Source organism: Camelus bactrianus, chromosome 20 (assembly GCF_048773025.1).
Source record: "Camelus bactrianus isolate YW-2024 breed Bactrian camel chromosome 20, ASM4877302v1, whole genome shotgun sequence".
Classification (NCBI taxonomy): Eukaryota; Metazoa; Chordata; class Mammalia; order Artiodactyla; family Camelidae; genus Camelus; species Camelus bactrianus.
Window position 1 is genome coordinate 11,722,452 of NC_133558.1, and position 19,560 is coordinate 11,742,011.

The 19,560-nt window shown below is 41.9% G+C and overlaps 1 protein-coding gene across 1 annotated transcript in view; it reads right to left on the reverse strand.

Annotated features, from left to right (window-relative positions):
• Nucleotides 1-19,560, reverse strand: part of KIF13A (kinesin family member 13A) — a 174,076-nt gene that overhangs the window by 96,580 nt on the left and 57,936 nt on the right. The window contains 1 exon segment of the mRNA XM_074348138.1: nucleotides 11,890-11,902. Within this exon segment, the coding sequence (XP_074204239.1) occupies nucleotides 11,890-11,902 (13 nt within the window).

Genomic DNA, 19,560 nt, shown 5'->3' on the forward strand with positions numbered 1-19,560 from the left:
TACTGTGCTGCAGCACAGCTCGCATTTCTAAGGGCACATGGAGCAGTGTCTCTTCAAAGAATTAATTTTATCTTTGCATTCATTTAATAGGCATTTACTGAACCATTATGAGCTAGTTAGGACAGAAATAAGAGTCTTCCAGTTATAAGGTTCTCACATTCTCTTAGAGGGAAGTAACCAAGAAAAGGCAAGAGCACGATATGTAGAAATCAGTCTGGGTCTCTCTCAAGATCCCTGGGGGACTGGTTCTAGGACTCCCAAGGATACCAAAATCCAAGGATGCTCAAGGCCCTTACACTAAACGGGATAGTGTTTGCATATAACCTCTATGCATCCTCCTGTATACTTTAAATCATCTCTAGATTACTTATAAAATCTAATACAATGTAAACAGTTGCTGTAGTGTGGCACATTCAAGTTTTGCCTTTTGGAACTTCCTGGAATTTTTTTTTCCCCTGAAAATTTCGAACTGCAGTTGGTTGAAGTTCTGGTTGTGGGACCCGCAGATACAGAGAGCTGACGGTACAGGGTCTGGCAGGAATACAAAGATGGAATAATTACAATGCAGGGCTGGGGAGGGGAGGGTGAGGTTCAGGAAATGTTTCTAAGGGAGCTTGAGCTGAATTCTGAAAAACAATTATTCAGAAGACAAGTAGGAAAGGCATTCCAGGTAAAATGTGAAGCTAGCAAGCAACAGATAAGGTGTAAACGGCAGTGGGAAGGGAAGAAAGAGAGGAAGACCTGGGGGAGCAGGCTGAGGCCAGCTCATGGAAGACTTCATGTGCTTCATTAAGAAGCCTGTGATTTAGCTTGCTGGCAGATGACAGGATCGCATTCCCACTGGGGAATAATCAGAGGCAGCAATATGTAAGATGGACTGAACTGGTGTGAGACATGAGAAAAGGAGGCCAATGAGCAAACCATTATGATGAAGGTAAAAGTTTCTAATCTCCAGCCTCACTGGGATGGGGAGGAGCGGAAGAGAATAGTCACTCTTTTCTCTGTCCAGAACCCCACTCCTCATTTATTCTAGAAATAGCACCTTTTCCTTGGAGAATTATACTAACCTCCATTCCAGCCATTTGGGAACATGGGCTGCTGCCATATTTTTATATGGCATATAACATCACAAATTATATATATATGATTGTTTTGGGGGGCGGGGGAGGCAGGGAAGATACATACAGGGGCTCGAGCTGGGCCAATCACCGTCTCCTGATCCCCTGACCACAGTTAACTGGTCTCAAGTGGGTGCCTGATGGGATATTTTGGATTCGGGACTAAGAATGTCACACCAGTCTTTCTCTAATGACTGATGCTGTAAATTCAGGGACGTGTTGAGGCCACGTTTCTAACCATGCAGACCAGAGAAGCAGACACAGCTGGTCTGCAGTGAGAGAGCGAGAACCTGAAGGGGACACACACAGGGACAGCAACAGGAGATGCGGCGACGGGAAGAGTACTAATATTTGAACCCCCGCAGCTTCCTGTCCCTGAGTTCTTCAAGACACCCCAGAGTCTTTCTAATACATTTATCTCCTGGTTCATTTAGTTTGCGTTCCTGGCACTTTCAGCTGAAAGACCCCAACTACTGCAGCAAGAAATACACATGGGACACGTCAGAAGAAATAACTAGGCTTGATCATCCACTGAACATACTGAAAGCTACGAATATGAACAGTCCCATGGAAAAAGCACCCCCCAAAAGAGGGCTCTGAAAATCATCCAGAGAGTTTCAAAAATGTGAAAATAGGAACTAGTTCTCCCAAATCCCAGACCAATATTTGGACAGAGCACAGAGCTTCCATTTATTACTAACTCATTTCCAACTCTTTCAAACACTCCATTCCTTTCATGTTTAATCTTTAATAATTCAGTTTTAAAACCTGCCTCACTAGTTGCTGAGGGACAATGGGGGGGGGTGTGACACAAATGCACAATCGGTGGCCTTACTTTCATGGTTCTTTCATACCGTGATTACTCCTCCCCCAAAAAACTAGTCACCCAAGTAAGATCTAACAGCACATTCAAAAGGTAATGTGTCTGCAGACACAGACTATTTCTTCTTCAACAAAAAAAGACCAAACAATAAGATGCAAATGTCTAAGTATGTACCACATGTTCCCATCTGTTGTCTCCAATAAATGATTACTGTTGCTCATTAAAAAGACAAAAAATTAAACCCAGATTGAATCTGAGTCATCCTAGTACCAGACTACCATGGGGAATCTCAGAACTGCCAGACCAAGACCTCACCTCATCTGCCTACCACCCCCTTGCTGGACCAGGCCTGGTGGTCCAGCACATCAAAGAGGCTGGGCTGACTCTAAGGCCCCAGGTCACCAGGGACAGAAGCACCTAAGATGGTCCAGGGCTTGCAGACATTTATTGTGCAGTCAGATCAAACTGGAAAGACTGACAGAGTTCACTCTGCTGGGGATGACCCAGCCCAAGGGGGACTCATGACACTCTGCCTAGCCCAACAGGCTTTCACTGTTCTGGATTCGGAGATCGGTCAATGCCAAGAGGCAAGGGAGATGGATTTCTTTTTTCCTGGGGCCTATAATCCACGGAACCTCAGCCGTCAGCTGCACCTTTATGCATCCAGAGGCATACAGTCACAGTGGGAACAAATCTGGCTCCGAACAAAGCCAGGGAAAAGGAAAGGGGAGAGGGGTAGGGCCCGCAGACACTGCAAGATGAAATGCACAGCACTGTATTTCTGAGGAATTTTTGTTTCTTGGGAGGTTTGTTTTTGTTTTTGTTTTTGTGTTAAATGTGACTTAGAATGACTAAGTGTAGCGGGTTCTGTTACTGTTCCAAATTGGTCCCCACTCTCCCTGTAAGCAGATTACACATCCATGGCCATTGCCATGTGACTGCAGTGCCTCTAGGAGGAGGAATAGAATTCCTGACCCTGCAGACATCAGGCTTGGCCGTGTGACTTGCTTCAGCCAATTACACGTGGACAGAGAGCTGCCAGTTCAGAGCAACGGCTTTCGGGGGCCGTGCCTGTTCTCCTTCTTCTCCCCTCCGCCACAGTAGGAGCAAGCCCCAGGTTACAGTTACGTGGTGCAGAGCCACAGCTGACCTCAGCTGGCATGCAGGGAAATAAACTTTGGTTGTCTCAAGCCACTGAGCTTTTTAAGGTTGTTATCATGCATCACCTAGCATGAACGGACTGTCACACAAAGCGGTTATCATAAAGTGACCCTCGATGGCTAACTACCCAGCATTCTCCACTCACAACGTCCCCTACGTCCTGCAGCCAGATTAACTTCTTGCATGTACAGTTCTGAATATGCAGCTTTTCTATATAGAGATCCTAAATGATTTCTTCATAGCCTACTAGGGTAACATCAGGGTCCCAAACTGTCTATGAGCTGTCTGCTTTCCTGTCTTTTTAATATGCAACTTCCTTTCATGTACTCTACACCCTAACCAGAAGTTGTACTTCCCAAGACATCTGTGATATTGTGAGAACACATGTCTTTGGCTCCCGACACAGAGTTCCTAAATCTCTTGGAGTTTTGTGAGTTACAGGAGGTCTTTTGTCCCTGGCACTGGGTCCCTAACTCCCTTGCAGTTTCCCAGGTGGTGGAGCCGGTGGAACTCCAGATAACTTCCGGATGGGGGCTGGCTGCCAGAAAGACCAAGCCTTGGTTAGATGCCTACAACTTTCAGCCCCACTCCCCACAACCTCCAGGAAAGGGAGAGGGCTTAGAGACTGAGGTAATAATCGATTATGTCTATGTGACAAAACCTCCATAAAAATCCCCTAAATGACAAGGTTCCAAGAGCTCCCGGGTTGGTGAATACATTCATGTGCCAGGAAGGGGGTCCAACTCTATGGGGACAGAAGCTCCTGTGCTTAGGACACTTCCAGACTTCACTCTACATACCTCTTCAGCTGGCTGTTCATCTGTATCCTTAGTCATAAACCAGGAAACCCTAGTAAATGTTTCCCTGAGATTTGTAAGTTATTCTAGCAAATTATCAAACCTGAGGACGGGGTCTTGGGAAGCCTTGGTTTGTAGCAAAGTCAGATGGAAGGGTAGGTGACCTGGGGACCCACTAGCAGTGTCTGAAGGGGCTGAGCCCTGCACCTGCGGGCTCTGTGCTAACTCTGGGAGTTACTTTCAGAACTGAAGTGACTTGTAGGATACTCAGCTGGTGTACAAAGAGAATTACTTGGTGTGGAAAAACCCACACATCTGGCGTCAGGCACGTTTTGAATAGAGGACCAGTGTTCCTTCAACATCAGTCACTTTGTTTTTGTTCCTCACAACCATCTCCACTCCTGTACCATCTTCTGCCTTGTGAAACCTACCCCATACGTGAAGGCCCTCCTCAAGGTGCACTTTTAGCTAGGAAGCTGTCCTTCCTCCGAAGTCACAAAATATTGGAACAATGAATGATGGTGTTTACCAAATCCATTCTCCACTACCTACAGTGCTGTCAAGGCTCAGTCTCCTCACCACACTGTGACTGCCAGAGAGCAGGAACCACCAGTTTAATCACCTCTTGAGCCCCACCGACTCCTCAGACGATCCTTTCCACAAGCGTTCTCAATTAGTAATTGTCTGATAAATGACTTTTGAATGAATACGGTAAAGATGTTTCTGAGGAAGAATGCACAGCAGGAAGGCCGTGCTGTCGTTTAGGTCGTGCAGCCACAGCACGCAGGGACCCAGCTCTAAGGGCAGAAGTGTGAGGGGGACAGGAGAGCACCTGCACTGACCAGGGGACAGAAACAAGCAAAAGCCTCAGGATGGATGCTGAAAAGATGTTCCGTCCTCAGCCATATGTCTGGCCTCAGACAGCGCTGTCCAAGAGAACTATGACCCAAGCTACCTATGTAATTGAAATTGTCCCTGTGGACACATTAAAAAGAGATTAAAAAAATTTTAATAATATTTTCATCTAATCTAATATATCCAAAATATTTATCTTATTTTTTTCTTCGCCCTAAGTCTTCGATGTCTGGTGTGTATTTTACACTGACAAAACATCTCAGTTCTGAGCAGCCTCATGTCACATGCTCAAAAGCCACATGTGGCCATGGGTCTACTGTACTGGACGGCACAGGTCTAGAACTCATCTCATTTGGGGCCCACACTTAGTTTTCAGAAATCCACAAAGGGAACGATTAAAATGATGGTGGTCCAGGTTGTAAAACAAGTCTGAATGAAACTGCACTCCTGATGGCTTAAGCTGTTCATAGTAAGATTCCCGCCTCCTTTCTTCTGAGCAATTTTTGTAAAGTCAGGTTTTCGGTACAGTAGTAGGACCCTTTAAAGGATACTGCTTTCAAAAAGTAACCATTTTATTTTGTTACCATGTCAGCTTCTACTGCTCATGATTTTGCCAGCAAATTTATGTCACTACAAGAAGGATTAAACACCTTGAAGTTAAATAGTTTCTAACAATGCTTGCAAATAAAATAACATTTAAAGTGAGTTTAGTTAACAAGATCAAATTGTTCACATGAATCTTACGCTAACTCGTGGAGGTATTAAAATGATGATCATGGCTTTAAAAATGAGCAAATTGAGAAAGAAAAGAATATGATCCTAAACAAAGTCATCTTGCAGATATTAAAAATTTCCCCCAACTCTTCCTTTTTACTCTTTCCTGCTTTCTCTACTCCATGAAACCAACAAATAGAAAAACCACTTTACAAACATGTGGGGTAACAGAGAATAGAGGCGCCCAGAAGGCCTGGAACTGGAGCCAGTGGGTGGTCTCTCCACCAATTCATTCCTCAAGCCTCAGTCTCCTTGGTCTTAAATAAGAGGATCTGAATGGTCTGAGTTCAGAAATTTCTTGCAGCTTCAAAGTGCTCACTTGACACACGGAAGGTGCTCAAGTAAATACTGAGGGATGAAAAAGAAAACAGAAAAAGGAGTAAGAAGTCATGTGTTTTTCTCTGCATGTTTCATGGCGGCTCCCTAGGAAAGTAAGATATTTGTGCCCAATATGACAAAAGTATGAAAAGTGAAGGGTCCAAGAACGTGCCCGACATTCGGAGGGTCAACAGGGAAACCCAGAACTGGGCTTCTGAAGCCAAAGCTACTGGAACATTTTCCTATTTTCCATCAACAGGGCGTGCATAGTGCATAATTAGAGACCTTCACACACACGTGTCTTCTGCCTCTGTACCACCTCTGCCAAACTCCAGCGTTCATGAGAAGGTGGCTAAACAATTCTCCCCTCTGCTTCTATCTGCAGTACCTCTAAGACAAAACCTTGGGCTCAAAACCATAGTCACACTGATAAGGAAAAACACACTCACGTCAACTCTGAAAATTAGGAGACAAAGGCTCTTTGTTTTAAACTAATGAGGAGGCATAAAGTAGGTGTCTCCATGTTCGTCAAAAAGTTTACTTTTCTTTTTAAGGAAAATCGAAAACACTTCAATAAACATTGCATAATACGCTACTGATGAAAGTATTAAAAGGTATGCACTTGGCCCATACTGATATAAATGCTTCTCTGCTCTGGAGTCCAAGTTTATAAAATGTAACACCAAAGAGAAAAAGTCCAAATACATAGTATGAAACAATTTATACAAGCATACATTTGTGTAAATTTCCCTTTCCATCTTCACATGCTACATACACATGCAATACAAAAAATATTCAGTCTCACTTTTAAATGTCAACCAGAAGAATATCATTTCCTTGCCCTAATACAACGCTAGAAAAAATAACATTTAAAAACAAAGGAAACTCAGTTCAGTCAGAACAAGTGCATGTGTCCTCCATGCCACCACCAGCAGCAGCATCACACGAGTGCCTGGTTTCTCTTCTGAGTTTCCACTGACTCTTCCCCCCTCTTTCCATTTCCCAGAGCAGGCTGGGTCCCAAGGCGCTGGCCTCTATTCTCTCATGATTTCTTTCCCACTTCATTCCTTCTTCCTTGACAACATAACAGATCCTTCTTTCTTTATCTCCTATCTCCTTTCCACAAGAATTTGCCTGACCTTTCCAAGGCCGACTGCAAACCTCATACGACCTGCTCGGCATCTATGTCAGGTGATTTGCCACCGTCTCCAATGCTACCCACTCTAAAGCTGAACCCATTAACTGCTCCCTATACCAAACCAGTTCTTTCTTCTTTTGTTCCTGCTGAATTTTCAGCCACTCAGTCGCAAAGTCCAGGTTCATCTCTCACTCTTCTTGCTGTACTGTCTTCTCCCACATGCTATCAGCATCCGAGTCCTGGATACTTTATTTCGGCAATGTTTTGATAATTCTTCCTTTCCTCTTCTCCAGCCTCATGGCACCGCTCCAATGCAGACCCTCATTACCCGTTTTCTGGCACATTTTATTGAATACCATCTCCAGGCCACCTACTGACCAAACCCAACTCGTTTTATGCTGTTTTCAGATTAACCTTCCAAAAGGGAGCAGAGCCTAAGGCCACTGTTTAACAGGCAATAGGCACTGAATGTATCAAGGTCCAACCCTGGCATCAAAGCCTTCTACAGCCAGACTTGGTTTCAACCTCTTTCTAGACATGCCACCCAGGAACCCCCTTCATGACTGAGTAGTCCAACTCTGTGCTTTGTCATTCTCTGAATACAGCTGACACTCATTTCTCCACCTCTTAGAATGTCTACAACCCAAAGACCAAATCTATGTGGGATGTTAATAAAAAGGCCTTGTGCATTTTTCACTAAGTATATCCCTAAATATTTAACCTTTCTGAAGGTACTGTACGTTATTAGGCTGTTGTTAATTTTAATTTTCTAACTGTTCACCCTAGTATAGAGAAGTACAATTTGTATTTTGACCTTTTCTTGCCACCTTGCCACTTGTAAGTTTTAGAAGCTTGTTTGGAGATTTCTTAATGTTTTTCAAATACATGAGTTTATTATCTACAAATAAAGATGCTTTTGCTTCCTCCCTTCCAATATGAACTTCTTCTGTTTCTTTTTCTTGCCTAATTGCACTGGTTAAGAACTCCAGTCAATGCTGAACAGAAGTGGCTAGAGCAACATCCTCACCTTATTCCCCATCTTGGGTAGAAAGTGCTCAGTCTTTTCCTATTAAATATGATGACAGCTGTAGATGTTTAACAGATGCCCTTCACCATTCTGAGGAGGTTTCTGTCTACTACTAGCCTCCTGCAAGTTTATATCATAAATAAGTGCGGAACTATGTCAAATGCTTTTTTTCTGCATCTACTGAGATAATCACATGTTTTTTTCTTTTTTATTCTCTGTTAATATGAACCATATTTATTTTTCATAACTGATATTATTTTTTAAAGCAGTTTTAGGTTTACAGAAAAATTGAGCAGCTAGTACAGAGAGTTCCCATCTTCCCAAACACCACTCCCCACAGTTTCTGTTGTTATTAATAACTTCCATTAGTGTGTTATATTGGTTATGACTGATAAACCTATATTGAAACACTATTAATAACTAAACTCCATACATTAAGGATCACTTTTCTGAGTTGTACAGTCCTATGTGTTTTTTTCCTTTTTCTTTTTTTTTTGGTGGGGGTTGGTAATTAGGTTTATTTATTCTTAGGGAAGGTACTGAGGACTGAACCCTGAACCTCATGCACACGAAGCATGTGCCCTACCACTTGAGCTATACTCTCCCCCTACAGTCCTATGAGTTTTGATAAATGCATAATGTCATATATTCTCCCTTACAGTATTATACAGAATAGTTTCACTGTCCTAAAAATCCTGTGCTTCACCCATTTATTCATCTCTCCTCTTCTCCCACTCCTCCTGGCAACTACTGGCTCCCCCTACCCCTCATCTAGCAGAAGGGACCCAAGTTTGCACTGAATCTCAATTAGGATTTAAAGTAGATCTGGCATACTGTAAGTGCTAAAATAAAGATAGCTATTATTAATAGTAGCAATGAAAGCAGCATTCTAAGTGTATGGTTCCAAGGATAGATATAAAGAATGTGAGACTTTTTCCTGCATAACGGTTGGAATAGTGATAACTCAACCAAATATTCAAAATGACAGCCCCTCCCATCTCCTAATCAGCACTCCTACTTTAGAATATCTGTTAGTGAAATGCACAAAATCCTTACACATCACAGAAACAGTAAATATTGCAGGTAGGTGATTATTATTTACCATTGTCATGAAATTAGATGTAATTTCAGTAACTGCCCAAACACAGACTACATGAAAAAATATTCCTTAGGAAAACACAAATTACTGACAAGAGAACCAAGTTGGTGGTGAGATCTGTATGGTCCAGTGGGCATTTCCTCTTTGGGGTCAGGCCAGAGAGGAGCACCAAGATCACAATCCAGCCAAGAACTTGGGTCTTCTTGAAAATGGAAGAAGAGTGCCACTCTCACAGCAGAGTGGTCCCTGGCTCAGACTCTAGCAAAGTGGCTCTGTCCGTCAGTAGAGGGAACACACATAATTTAGCTAGACTTGAAACTTCTTTCTGCTAAACTTCAGGAGGGTCCTTCTGGGGACCTGCATTCTAGCATCACTTTGATCTAATTTTAATAACTGAGACCTCCTGGACCACACAAAGAACTTGCAATCACACAGCAATCCACGTGAGGACTGGTTTCTTTCTGTTTCACCCTTATACCCGACCCAAGGCTAGGTCGCAATCCTCTTTGCCTACCCAAAGTATAAGAAGTTTACCAAGGACTCTACCTCTGAAAGACCCTGAATTCCAACACTTTTGTCCCCCTAGGGTCCCCAGACCCGACAAGGCTGCCAGAAACACTGCTCTGCCATTAAGCTGGTTTTTGTCTGAATGGCAAACACCCAGACACCTCGCCTCTCTACATTTTCACCTCCTCTTAGCTTTTGGTCTAGTAATTCCTGACTAAGTTGGTATTTCTCCAGTGTCTTTGAGCACAGGTTTTTAATATTTTGTCCAATCCTAGCTGTCCTTCATTCTGCAGAAGTCAGAATAGGACTCTTCATCCTATGATTTCCACAAATATTTTCCTCTTGTGGCCTTTAACACAACTGATTTTATATTACACTGTGCATATGTTCCTACGCCCACCCATTAGAATGCTAGGATCGGGTCTGATTCATGCAACACTTATCCCCCTCCCAGAATGTTTGTTAAATTGAACCAACCTGTCTTCTCTGATGCTTTTGCTAATTATTCATGTCAAAATCTCATCCTTTTAAATCAATAAAATTTCATGCTTATATAATCATCATTAAAAATATCTTTTCCTTTCCCATTTGCTTTCAATATTTACCATATCTGCAAGAAAAGACCTTATCTTCTTAGTGTTTCTTAAAATTTGACTCTACTATGTCATTTATTTAATTTCAAGATGATCTTTACACCTTCCAGATGTGCCTTATGGCACATTTACTTTATTTTGAAAATTTTTGACACTTCTTAGGAACTATCAAGAGGACACCTAGTAAAACCCACTAATGTATATACTGATAGAAAGAAACCAGAACATTTTCTGTGTACAAAGCAATTAATAACTTTTTAAAATGCATTTTTGTGCCTCTTTTTCATTCCAGTACTTTTCCTTCACTAAGTAACCATACGTGAATAGCTCAGGACTTCACTGCCTTTTTTCTGTAGGGAAGAATTAAATACATCACAAGACTGTTTAGAAACCTCTAGGGACCAACAGCAAGGGAAGGAAGAGCTACTTAAGGGGAGCTCACATCTTTCTGGGTAGCAAAGACAGTTCTGTTTGCAAATTTGTGGGATATATCCCCATCGATAACTGCTCGAGGAGAACCTTCTAGTCCCCCAGATGTGGCCAGGAGGCCAGCACTTTTACTTCTCAGCATCATGTATTTCCTCTTTTTAAAAAAGAGTTCATGTTATTTGTTCAGTGTATGCCCTCCTTACTGGAGTTGCAACTCTCGGTGCCACGGACAATTCCTATACTGCCTTCAGTAAACATAAAGGATAACATGCAAATTTTAGCGGTTTCAATATTCCAAAAGCTTACGTAGATTCTCCATCATAACCCCAGAGGTAAGTAAGCCTAATCTATTCTGGATTCCCTCCCCTTACCCCACATCTTATATTCTGACCACATAATGCGTGTAGGTGTAGTCTGCCTTGATCCCATCTCAAAACCCAAAGCCATAACCAGCACCACTGGTCAGGCGCTAGTGGTATTTCTCCTGCCTTTTGGCACTAAGTGTCCCTTATACCCAGTAACATACTCACTGGTAATAAAAACCAGCCTTCAGTTATTCAGGAGTTGGTCATTCAGATCTCCTGCTTCTCTTTCTTTTTTTTTTTTTTTTTTTTCCTATCTACCCTCTAACTTTTGGGCTTCTCACTGGCACACAGGCCATCGAAAGCTGGCCAGAGCAAGGGGCATAGCTCTAATTAGTGGACTTTGTGATTGGCTAGAAACTCCAATAACACATAAAGCTGCTAGATGTCTGGAACTCTAAAAGTCTGGAGAATTCTTCTGGTGATATCAAGCATTCTTCATGGGACCCAGGAAAAGATGGTTGGTCCAGTCAAAAACCATAGTTACCACCTGACTACCATTTTTGTTTTTTCTGTTTTTCAGGTGGTGATATCATATAGTCCTCCACTTACCCAATCAGTGAATTGGGACACGTTACTTCCTCTCTGAGACTCATTTTGTCATCAATAAAATAGAAACAGTAACTAGACAGATTTGTTCTGAGGACCCAAGCATTAATTTCAACAATCAAATAATGCATGAAAGTGCTTTGTAAATGCAGAGGAGCATTCGACTTTTATATCATCACCAACATTAACTGCTTGCTCATGGTTTAAGTTTTACATTGGAATGCTAATTTTTCTTCTTAAAAGCACAGGTGTTTCACATGGGTTATTATGATGGATAAAATTCTGGATTTTGTGTCACACTTGGCCAGCATGCATGCCAAATTCCATATCAGTGCTTACCTTGGGAGGTTTTCTTAATGACGGAAACAATAATTTTCAGCAGCAGAAGTAGAGAGCGTTGTCAACACAGCAGCCACACATCGGAAGGAAGCAACGAAAGAGAAAAAACAAGGGTTACTCAGCATCTTGATAACGTGATCTGAAAGATATTCCACTTCCCAAAGATCAGAAGCCAAATTCACTTCACTGCCTGAAGTGATAAACTCTTTCATTTGCTCAAAAATATAGTAAAGGCATGAGTTTCTTTCCTGTTTAAGAGAATGTATCCAGCCACTCAGAGGTATTTTTAATGATTCTAAAAAATGTCAACAAAAGAGTATAAGAATAAAGAGAGATGCTGCAATCAGACTGTATGTGATCAAATTCTCTAAAATCAATTTTCATAATTAAATTTTTCTTAAATTAGTATTAACATACATGTATTTTCCTTCAATTAATACTCTTAATTTTATACAGATTTTTTTTTCCCATTTAAAAAACCATGGTTCAGATGATAATTTTCACATATTTCAACCTTGAGTAGAAATTTAAAAGCAAGTCATATCCTTCTTCATCACCAATCACACTGCATTTTTTCCCCATTCATTTTTGCATTCAAAATGACTGAAATTGCACCCCCCCCAAAAAAAAACCCTGAAAAGAAAATAGCTTTCAAAAGTAACAAACCATTAGGCTATCTTTCTTTGTAAATGTTTTCGTTGTGCACAAAATTAAGGGGCTGAACTCTGATTTTTATGGTATGTGATCTTATCATGGGACCTTGGCCTTCTTGATGTGTTTATTCTTAATCACCCTCCAGATCATCAATTCAGAAACCATAAAATGACTGTTAAATAGAAATGGGGTAATTTTTTCCCGTGGCTTTACTCCTTCTTCATGGGAACAGAATCATGAGAATAAGAAAAATGGATTTTCCAGGGCAGAATGCACGGAAATCAAGAGGCACAGGCAAAAACAGCCTCCTGCCCTTTCTCCACCGCTGCGTCCAACATGCCTCACAGAACTCTGAGGGCCCCAAATAAAAACCCAGTGCTCAGTAGAAAGGAAAGAAACTCCATGGATTCCACAACTGGGCAGAGTCAACTCTAACTTCCAAATCTAAGGAAAGAAAATCATGACATTTCTTACAATGATGAAGATTAAAAAATTATCTTCTTGAAATTCCATGAATTATCTAAAAAGCAAATGAGTCCTTATGTCATGACTCCAGACAGGCACAACAGGAATCTGATTTTTGCCTTCAGGTTTAGAGGGAAACTCTACCTTGAAAACTAGTATCTCTGGCTGCTATTAAGCAAGTCCTCAACATTGTGTGTGTCTATCCTTTAAAACAAGAGAAACATTTATAGATGTCATCATAAAAATGCATGAGTGTTTTTAATTCTAAGAAAACCTTGGATCTTTGCTCTGCTCATTAAGCTTGAGGTTTCTACCAAGGAAATTTCCTGCACTGGGACAAACTGCTCTAGAAGGCGTCTGTTCTGAGCAGGCAGAACAATAATGAACAGCGCTCTGACAAAGCCTTCTCTTATTTGCTTGCTTTATTTTTTAAAAGCCATTTAATCACTGCTCTACATAGCAGGGTAAAGAAAAGCCACTTGACTTGGCTTATAATTAGACAACCATGTGAAACAGCATGGGCCAAATTAATAAAATATATGTTTCACATTTAGGCTACAATGAACCGAGTAAGCTAATGGAATGGGGGTGGAACGTGCGAACAGGAATCCCAGGGGTCTCTCCAGGGCTCTCCTGTGCTTCACAACTGTACAATCATCACCCCCAGCAGCAAAGAACAAGTGCTGATTTGTAGCCAGTAGGATACTGACCTCTTTAGCTGTCCTTTCCTAATAGAGCTATCCTTTCCTTCTTGACATTTCAATACTGTTTTCTTTATTCTTATCAGGAAACCAAACCTATTTCAGCATTTTAAGTACTTTACAGGTGTACCCCCCTTTCACTTAGAAAGATAGTACATACTATGGGAATGCCAGTGTAATTCTGCTACCTTCTTCTGTGTTTCTGAGGATGGTTTAAGAATAAATAAGAGACCGGGATGCATGGTAAAAAGGCAAACCACTAAGTGAAGCTGACGCTCCCCAAAATTTCCTCATCATTGAGTTTAGAACAAGGATCCTGATGACAGAAGGAAAAGTAAGCCATTTCGTATATCACTACTGTACTTCATTAACTGGTAATTTTTTTCTTGAGGTTTGAATTAGGTGATAAGCAACTAACTCCTCCTGTTTCAGAACCACAGTTTACCGCCCCGATTCCCCAGAGATTATTTATCATTATTTGGTAGCTGTGAGGAGAAAATTTTCCAATCTGAGTAATACTGATACTATAACCAAATACAGCATGTTATCCTTTGGCGGGGGGGTGGGGGTGGGGTGGGATCTAATGTGATAATATGATATCACGTTTTTTAATGTGATAAAAAAAAAAAAAAACTAATGCAAGGTACAGATAAAAGTTTCCATACACGTATCTATGAAAAAGAATGAATAATATAAAAATCTATCAGAAACATAATGTTAAATATATATATATTTAAATTACAGCCTTTGTTGATTATATCAACGAAGTCTGTCAACAAAGAGTTCCGTCTAAACTCTCAGGTCCATCCAGCCTACTGCTGATACCCGTGCAGCTCACTGACACAGAGGCAATATTCCTGGCTAAGCAAACACCTAATGAACTACGAAGATATTCCTTCACATCTAACTGACCCCACAGGCACAGGCTTGGGGAGAAATAAGGACGGGCAGTTCTATACTGACGGTAGCTCTACTTTGCAAAACATCAAAGGTTCCTTCCTGTCCCAGGACAAGCAAGTCGATGGATCTCTTCAAGGCCACCCACATGGTGTGCATTCCCCACACAACTTGTGTGATTTCCACACCTTTCTCCTGGCTCTGCCTCCCGCCGCTGCCCAGTCAAATTTTCCCACTACCCAACACCCAGCTCAAGGCTCCACTCTCAGTTCCTCACCAATTGTCTGAGACCAACTTGGCCTTCACCTCCTCTGTACCCCAGGACTCCTATGGTCAACAAAACAGCTTAACGCTCACTGGCCCCACACACAGACCTGCAGCTTTTGGTAACTCTGTATTTTAATCTCACGTACCCTTAAACCTGGAAAACAGGGGCCATGCCACATACTACTTTCATGATCCCGGTCCCACATATTTATACAGAACTGAAGTCATGCTAAGAAATCATGAGTTAAATATAATCTAAACATAGATGTGAGGATTTTCTTCCATCACCACCACAATCCCATAATCCCAACACCGGGGGAAAAGACTGCATTTAATAGCAGTGAAGACTTCAACAACTGTCAGAAAATGTAGACTATTTCCAATGTCTTAGTTAAAAATAACGGCTTCTCTAGATCAGCATCTCATACAGAGAAGTTCAATGGGATGTTAACAAGGTCAAGCTCTCAAAAGCTTCAGAGGTCAACTAAGTTCGACAACGCAGTTTCAGTTTGATGAGATGAGAGGAGACACCACACAACGCGGGAATGGGACTTAAAGATACATTGGACCTATATCAGGCCACGTCTTGAAGTCAAGTCAGATCCACTTGATGACCAGAGAATCAAGGGACTGTTCTGCCACCCGAGCTCAGTAGTCTGTCCACAGAAAGAGACAGCGGGACATAGGATGACACAGGGTTTAGGATTTTGTTGGATAGATGGGTAAAAAGGTCCATCTTCAACCATGATTTATTAACCATAGTTTGAAGGTAAGTTTATACACTTGTGTACTGACAAAGTAACATATTCATATATTTAAAACATACAACAAGCACTTCTATGAGTTATAAAAAGCAGATGGGGTTACATACACATTTTGAAGAGCCTTTGAAATCAACCACAAGAATGTAAATGCCAAAAACATTAAATTCCATGACAAAGGCTGGTTTGAAAACCTTAAAAAAAGTTTTAGAATCAGCAGATTACAGAGCTTATAGGAAGCTACAGCAAAATCTTCTGAACACTGATGATGCGGATTCATTTAAAGGAAATTTACCGATCAGAGCAGATGTTTAACACCAATGTATCTGGTTTACTTGGAAGAGTATGTCTTCTAGAATCTACTGGGTTTAACTTAAGATATGTTTAATGTCATTTTTCAATTGTTTTCGCCCAACCCTCTATTTCCTAGAAGACTTTGATCTTGCAACCTATGAATTTTCCTAACTGTGGTGCTTTCCAAGAACTCAAATTCCTGTGGTCGGACAGAGGCTGCTATGATTCAAGGGGAAGACCCAAAAGGACACAGGTTGGGTTGAGAAGGAAGTAAAGTCAGAAAGAGGATGACAGACTAGGGGAAGGCAGGCAGACAGTGTGTGGATTGAACTAAATCCCAGCTAGTGCCCGCAGAGAATTGGAGAAGTTGTTGGTGTGGGAAAACCCCTGCACATTTGGTGGCCAAAAGTATTGAAAGTACAGCAGAGAAACAGGTTTTTTTCCTTTATAACGGTTACTATCTGGACGAAATCTGGAAATATCTAGCCCCTCGCTCCTCACAGTGCAGTCTGAGGGTTGGTGGCTGGCAATCCACATGACAAATGGTGGCAGGCCAGTTTGTTACTGGTTTTAGAGGAGATAAGGACTTCCTCCACGGTACTGGCCAGTCTAGTCTTCCTTTAGACGTAAAATGCCACCCTTCTCCAATATTTATAAAACTATCCATCCCTGATAGACTGGAATTTAAAAGGAAAAAGAAATGACCCTTCCGAAAGTTATTTTTTTTTTTTTAAAAACACTGCTGCCCAGAAGCCAAGTAGATGTTTTGGAGGAAATTTTCATTTCTATGTAATCAACTTATTAATTTAAAAAGATTGCTACAATAAAATGCAAAACTTGAGGTGAATACACGAACATAATCCACAGTAACTATTAATCCAACGCAGTCATGTTCCTTCGGTCTATATACACTTCCAGAATTAAAATGGGTCCACAAAGCAAATGGAAAGTTTCACAAGTTATGCGGCATTATTTTATGTAATTACTAGCCACTGATAAAAGCTTCCCTGCCTTTTTTCCCCCCCATATTGTCAAGGAAAATACCTGATCTGTTCCTCCTAACTAAGAAAACACAGCCAACTACAGCTGTAGGCTGCAGGCCTCCGAGAAGCCCAGGGCTGTCTCCATGGAGGGTTCTCGCAGCCACTTCACGGAGCTCCAGCCCCTCATTGCTATGGCTGCAATTCCCAGTCGGGCGAGCCTGGCAAGAACTCACACTAGATTAACCAAAACAAAACTGAGCAGAGAAAACATGGCTCTTGTGCAATTTTCTTGCTGTATCTTCAAAAGTATCATGCAGCGAAGCTTTAAAAAAAAAAATGCAGCACTAAGCACCAATTCTCGGTTTAAAATCAAGAATTCAGCACCTCTGTGAGGCCATTCTCAGGCTAATTCTCAGTCTATCTGCTACTGCTAGACTGGACCCCAATTAATATGTTGTTTGGAAAGAACATACATTTAACTATCTGGTTTTACTCCTATTTCCAAGCTTAATTTTCTACTTACGAGACAGTTCGTACCTGGATAGCATATACGTATGACAGCATGCCTGTCACTGCATAAACAACATTTACATTTTCTACATTAGGGAGTCAGAAGCAGACATCATGCTATATGCAACATCTTCACAAAAGCAGGGGTATTAGCTGCATAGCAGAGACAGGTAACAGTCTTTTATCAGAGCTGGTCCCCCATGGTGGCTAAGAGCAGAGATGCAGCAACCAGACGGCTGGGGTTCCATTCTTGACTCCGCCACGTTCAGTGATGGAATTCTCCCCCTTTCAGCCATTTATGTTACCTATAATCTCTTTCTTTCCATCTGCCATAGAAACAGCCGCTGTTGCTGATGCCAGATGCTTGTGGACTTTGAGAGCCCGCAGGACCCACCACCTTGAGGGCTGCGGGATCAAGGCATCCCTGACTCAGCAACCCACATGCACTGTAAGACATCTGTGCAGAACCGTTAAGTTTCAGAGTCACAAGAGTCAAATCACGAAGGCAGGCAAATTACAATTTAACCTTCATTGTGGACAGCAAACTGTTGGGAACAGTTTGATTCCAAACCCACATGTATCTAAAAGCATTCAAGGCAGGATCCATGGATCGATTTTAAATTATATCCAACCACAGCACTAAAAAGAAATGAACTATCAAGCCACAGAAAGACACGGAGGAACTTTAAGTGCATATTACTAAGGGAAAGAAGCCAATCTGAAAAGGCTGCATATTGTATCGTTTCAACTATATGACATTCTGGAAAAACACATGCATAAGAAACAACCTCAGAACTACATACTGAAAGAACACAGATGTCCCACAAGGTCATTTATGACAGTCATCCTGGAAAGGCAGCCTATTTTTATACAAATAACTGCGAATATTTATTTTACTACTGCAGAAAAGTGACTGTTTTATTTTGGTTAACCACTAATTCGAAAGTCCTCTTAATAAGGATGTGTTTACAGGCTTATTTACTGGATTACTCGACAGCTCTTAGAGAAGCAGGTATTGAGGAGGGAGGCTAACTTCCAAATCTGGGTGTCACTGGGCACGTGTGTCAGACGAACCAGCTGGGTGGCAGGTTTCCGGGGGCTGCCTCCCTGAAGGTGAGCGGCATCTCTCAGAGACGAAGGCATTCCATCCCAGGGCACGGGCTCCCTCTGTCAGGGCTGCCCTCCACACGGCTGGCTCCCCTCAGGGGAAGCCTTCAACTCTCCATATTAGCACCGCTGCCTCCTGCACCACCTCATCCGCTCGGCCCCATCACTACTCTGCTCACTTTCCTCCTGGCACCTTTCACCATTTTAAACCATCTCGTATATTTATTTGCTTACTTATCTGCACACCTTCTCCCCTGGATCTAACATTTTTAAGACCCACGGAAATAGGGGCTTTCTTCTATCTGGTTCCCTGTTATGGTCCCAGTGCCTAGAACGCTGTCAGGCACAAAACAAATTAATAACCATCTGTTAAGTGAATGAACGAAAATATGAAGTACTTGGCTCACATCACCACGTTACTAGCACCATTTGAGACAATGACGATGTTCCCCTGGAAAACTCTACTCTTTGAGGTTTGTCTGAAGACCAATCAAATATATATATGCAGCGTTGTCTTTTTACAAATGCTTTATTAGGGAAAATTTCAAAAACATGCAAATGGAAAAGGACTAGCATAACAGAGCATCACATAACATCACACCACCTCCCGTCTTAGAACATAACACAACAAACCCAACCTCCACAAGTATCAGTACATGGCCAGTCTTGTGCAGATGAGGAAAACCCGATGCTCCTGAGATAAGGCTACTAGAGGATTTCATGAGTTCTATTAATGTCCGAATCAAGGTGGATTCACATTCCATTTGGGGAGACAAACTAGTAGGTTATACACATCCACAGGGCTCACCTAGGTTTTGCACAGTCCTGAAACTAGCAGGTGCCTCTTTCCCCAGGGACCTCAACCCTCTTGTAACCAGAAGAAAGCCCATGAGCACCAGAAACAGATGTTCAACAGCCCCAGGACGTCAGCCATGCCTCCACTCCTAAGGCATTCATTCTGGGGCTGCTGCACTCACTCCTGTCTGACCTGCTCCATTATCCAGTTTTCCTGCAGCCAGCAGACAGGACAGC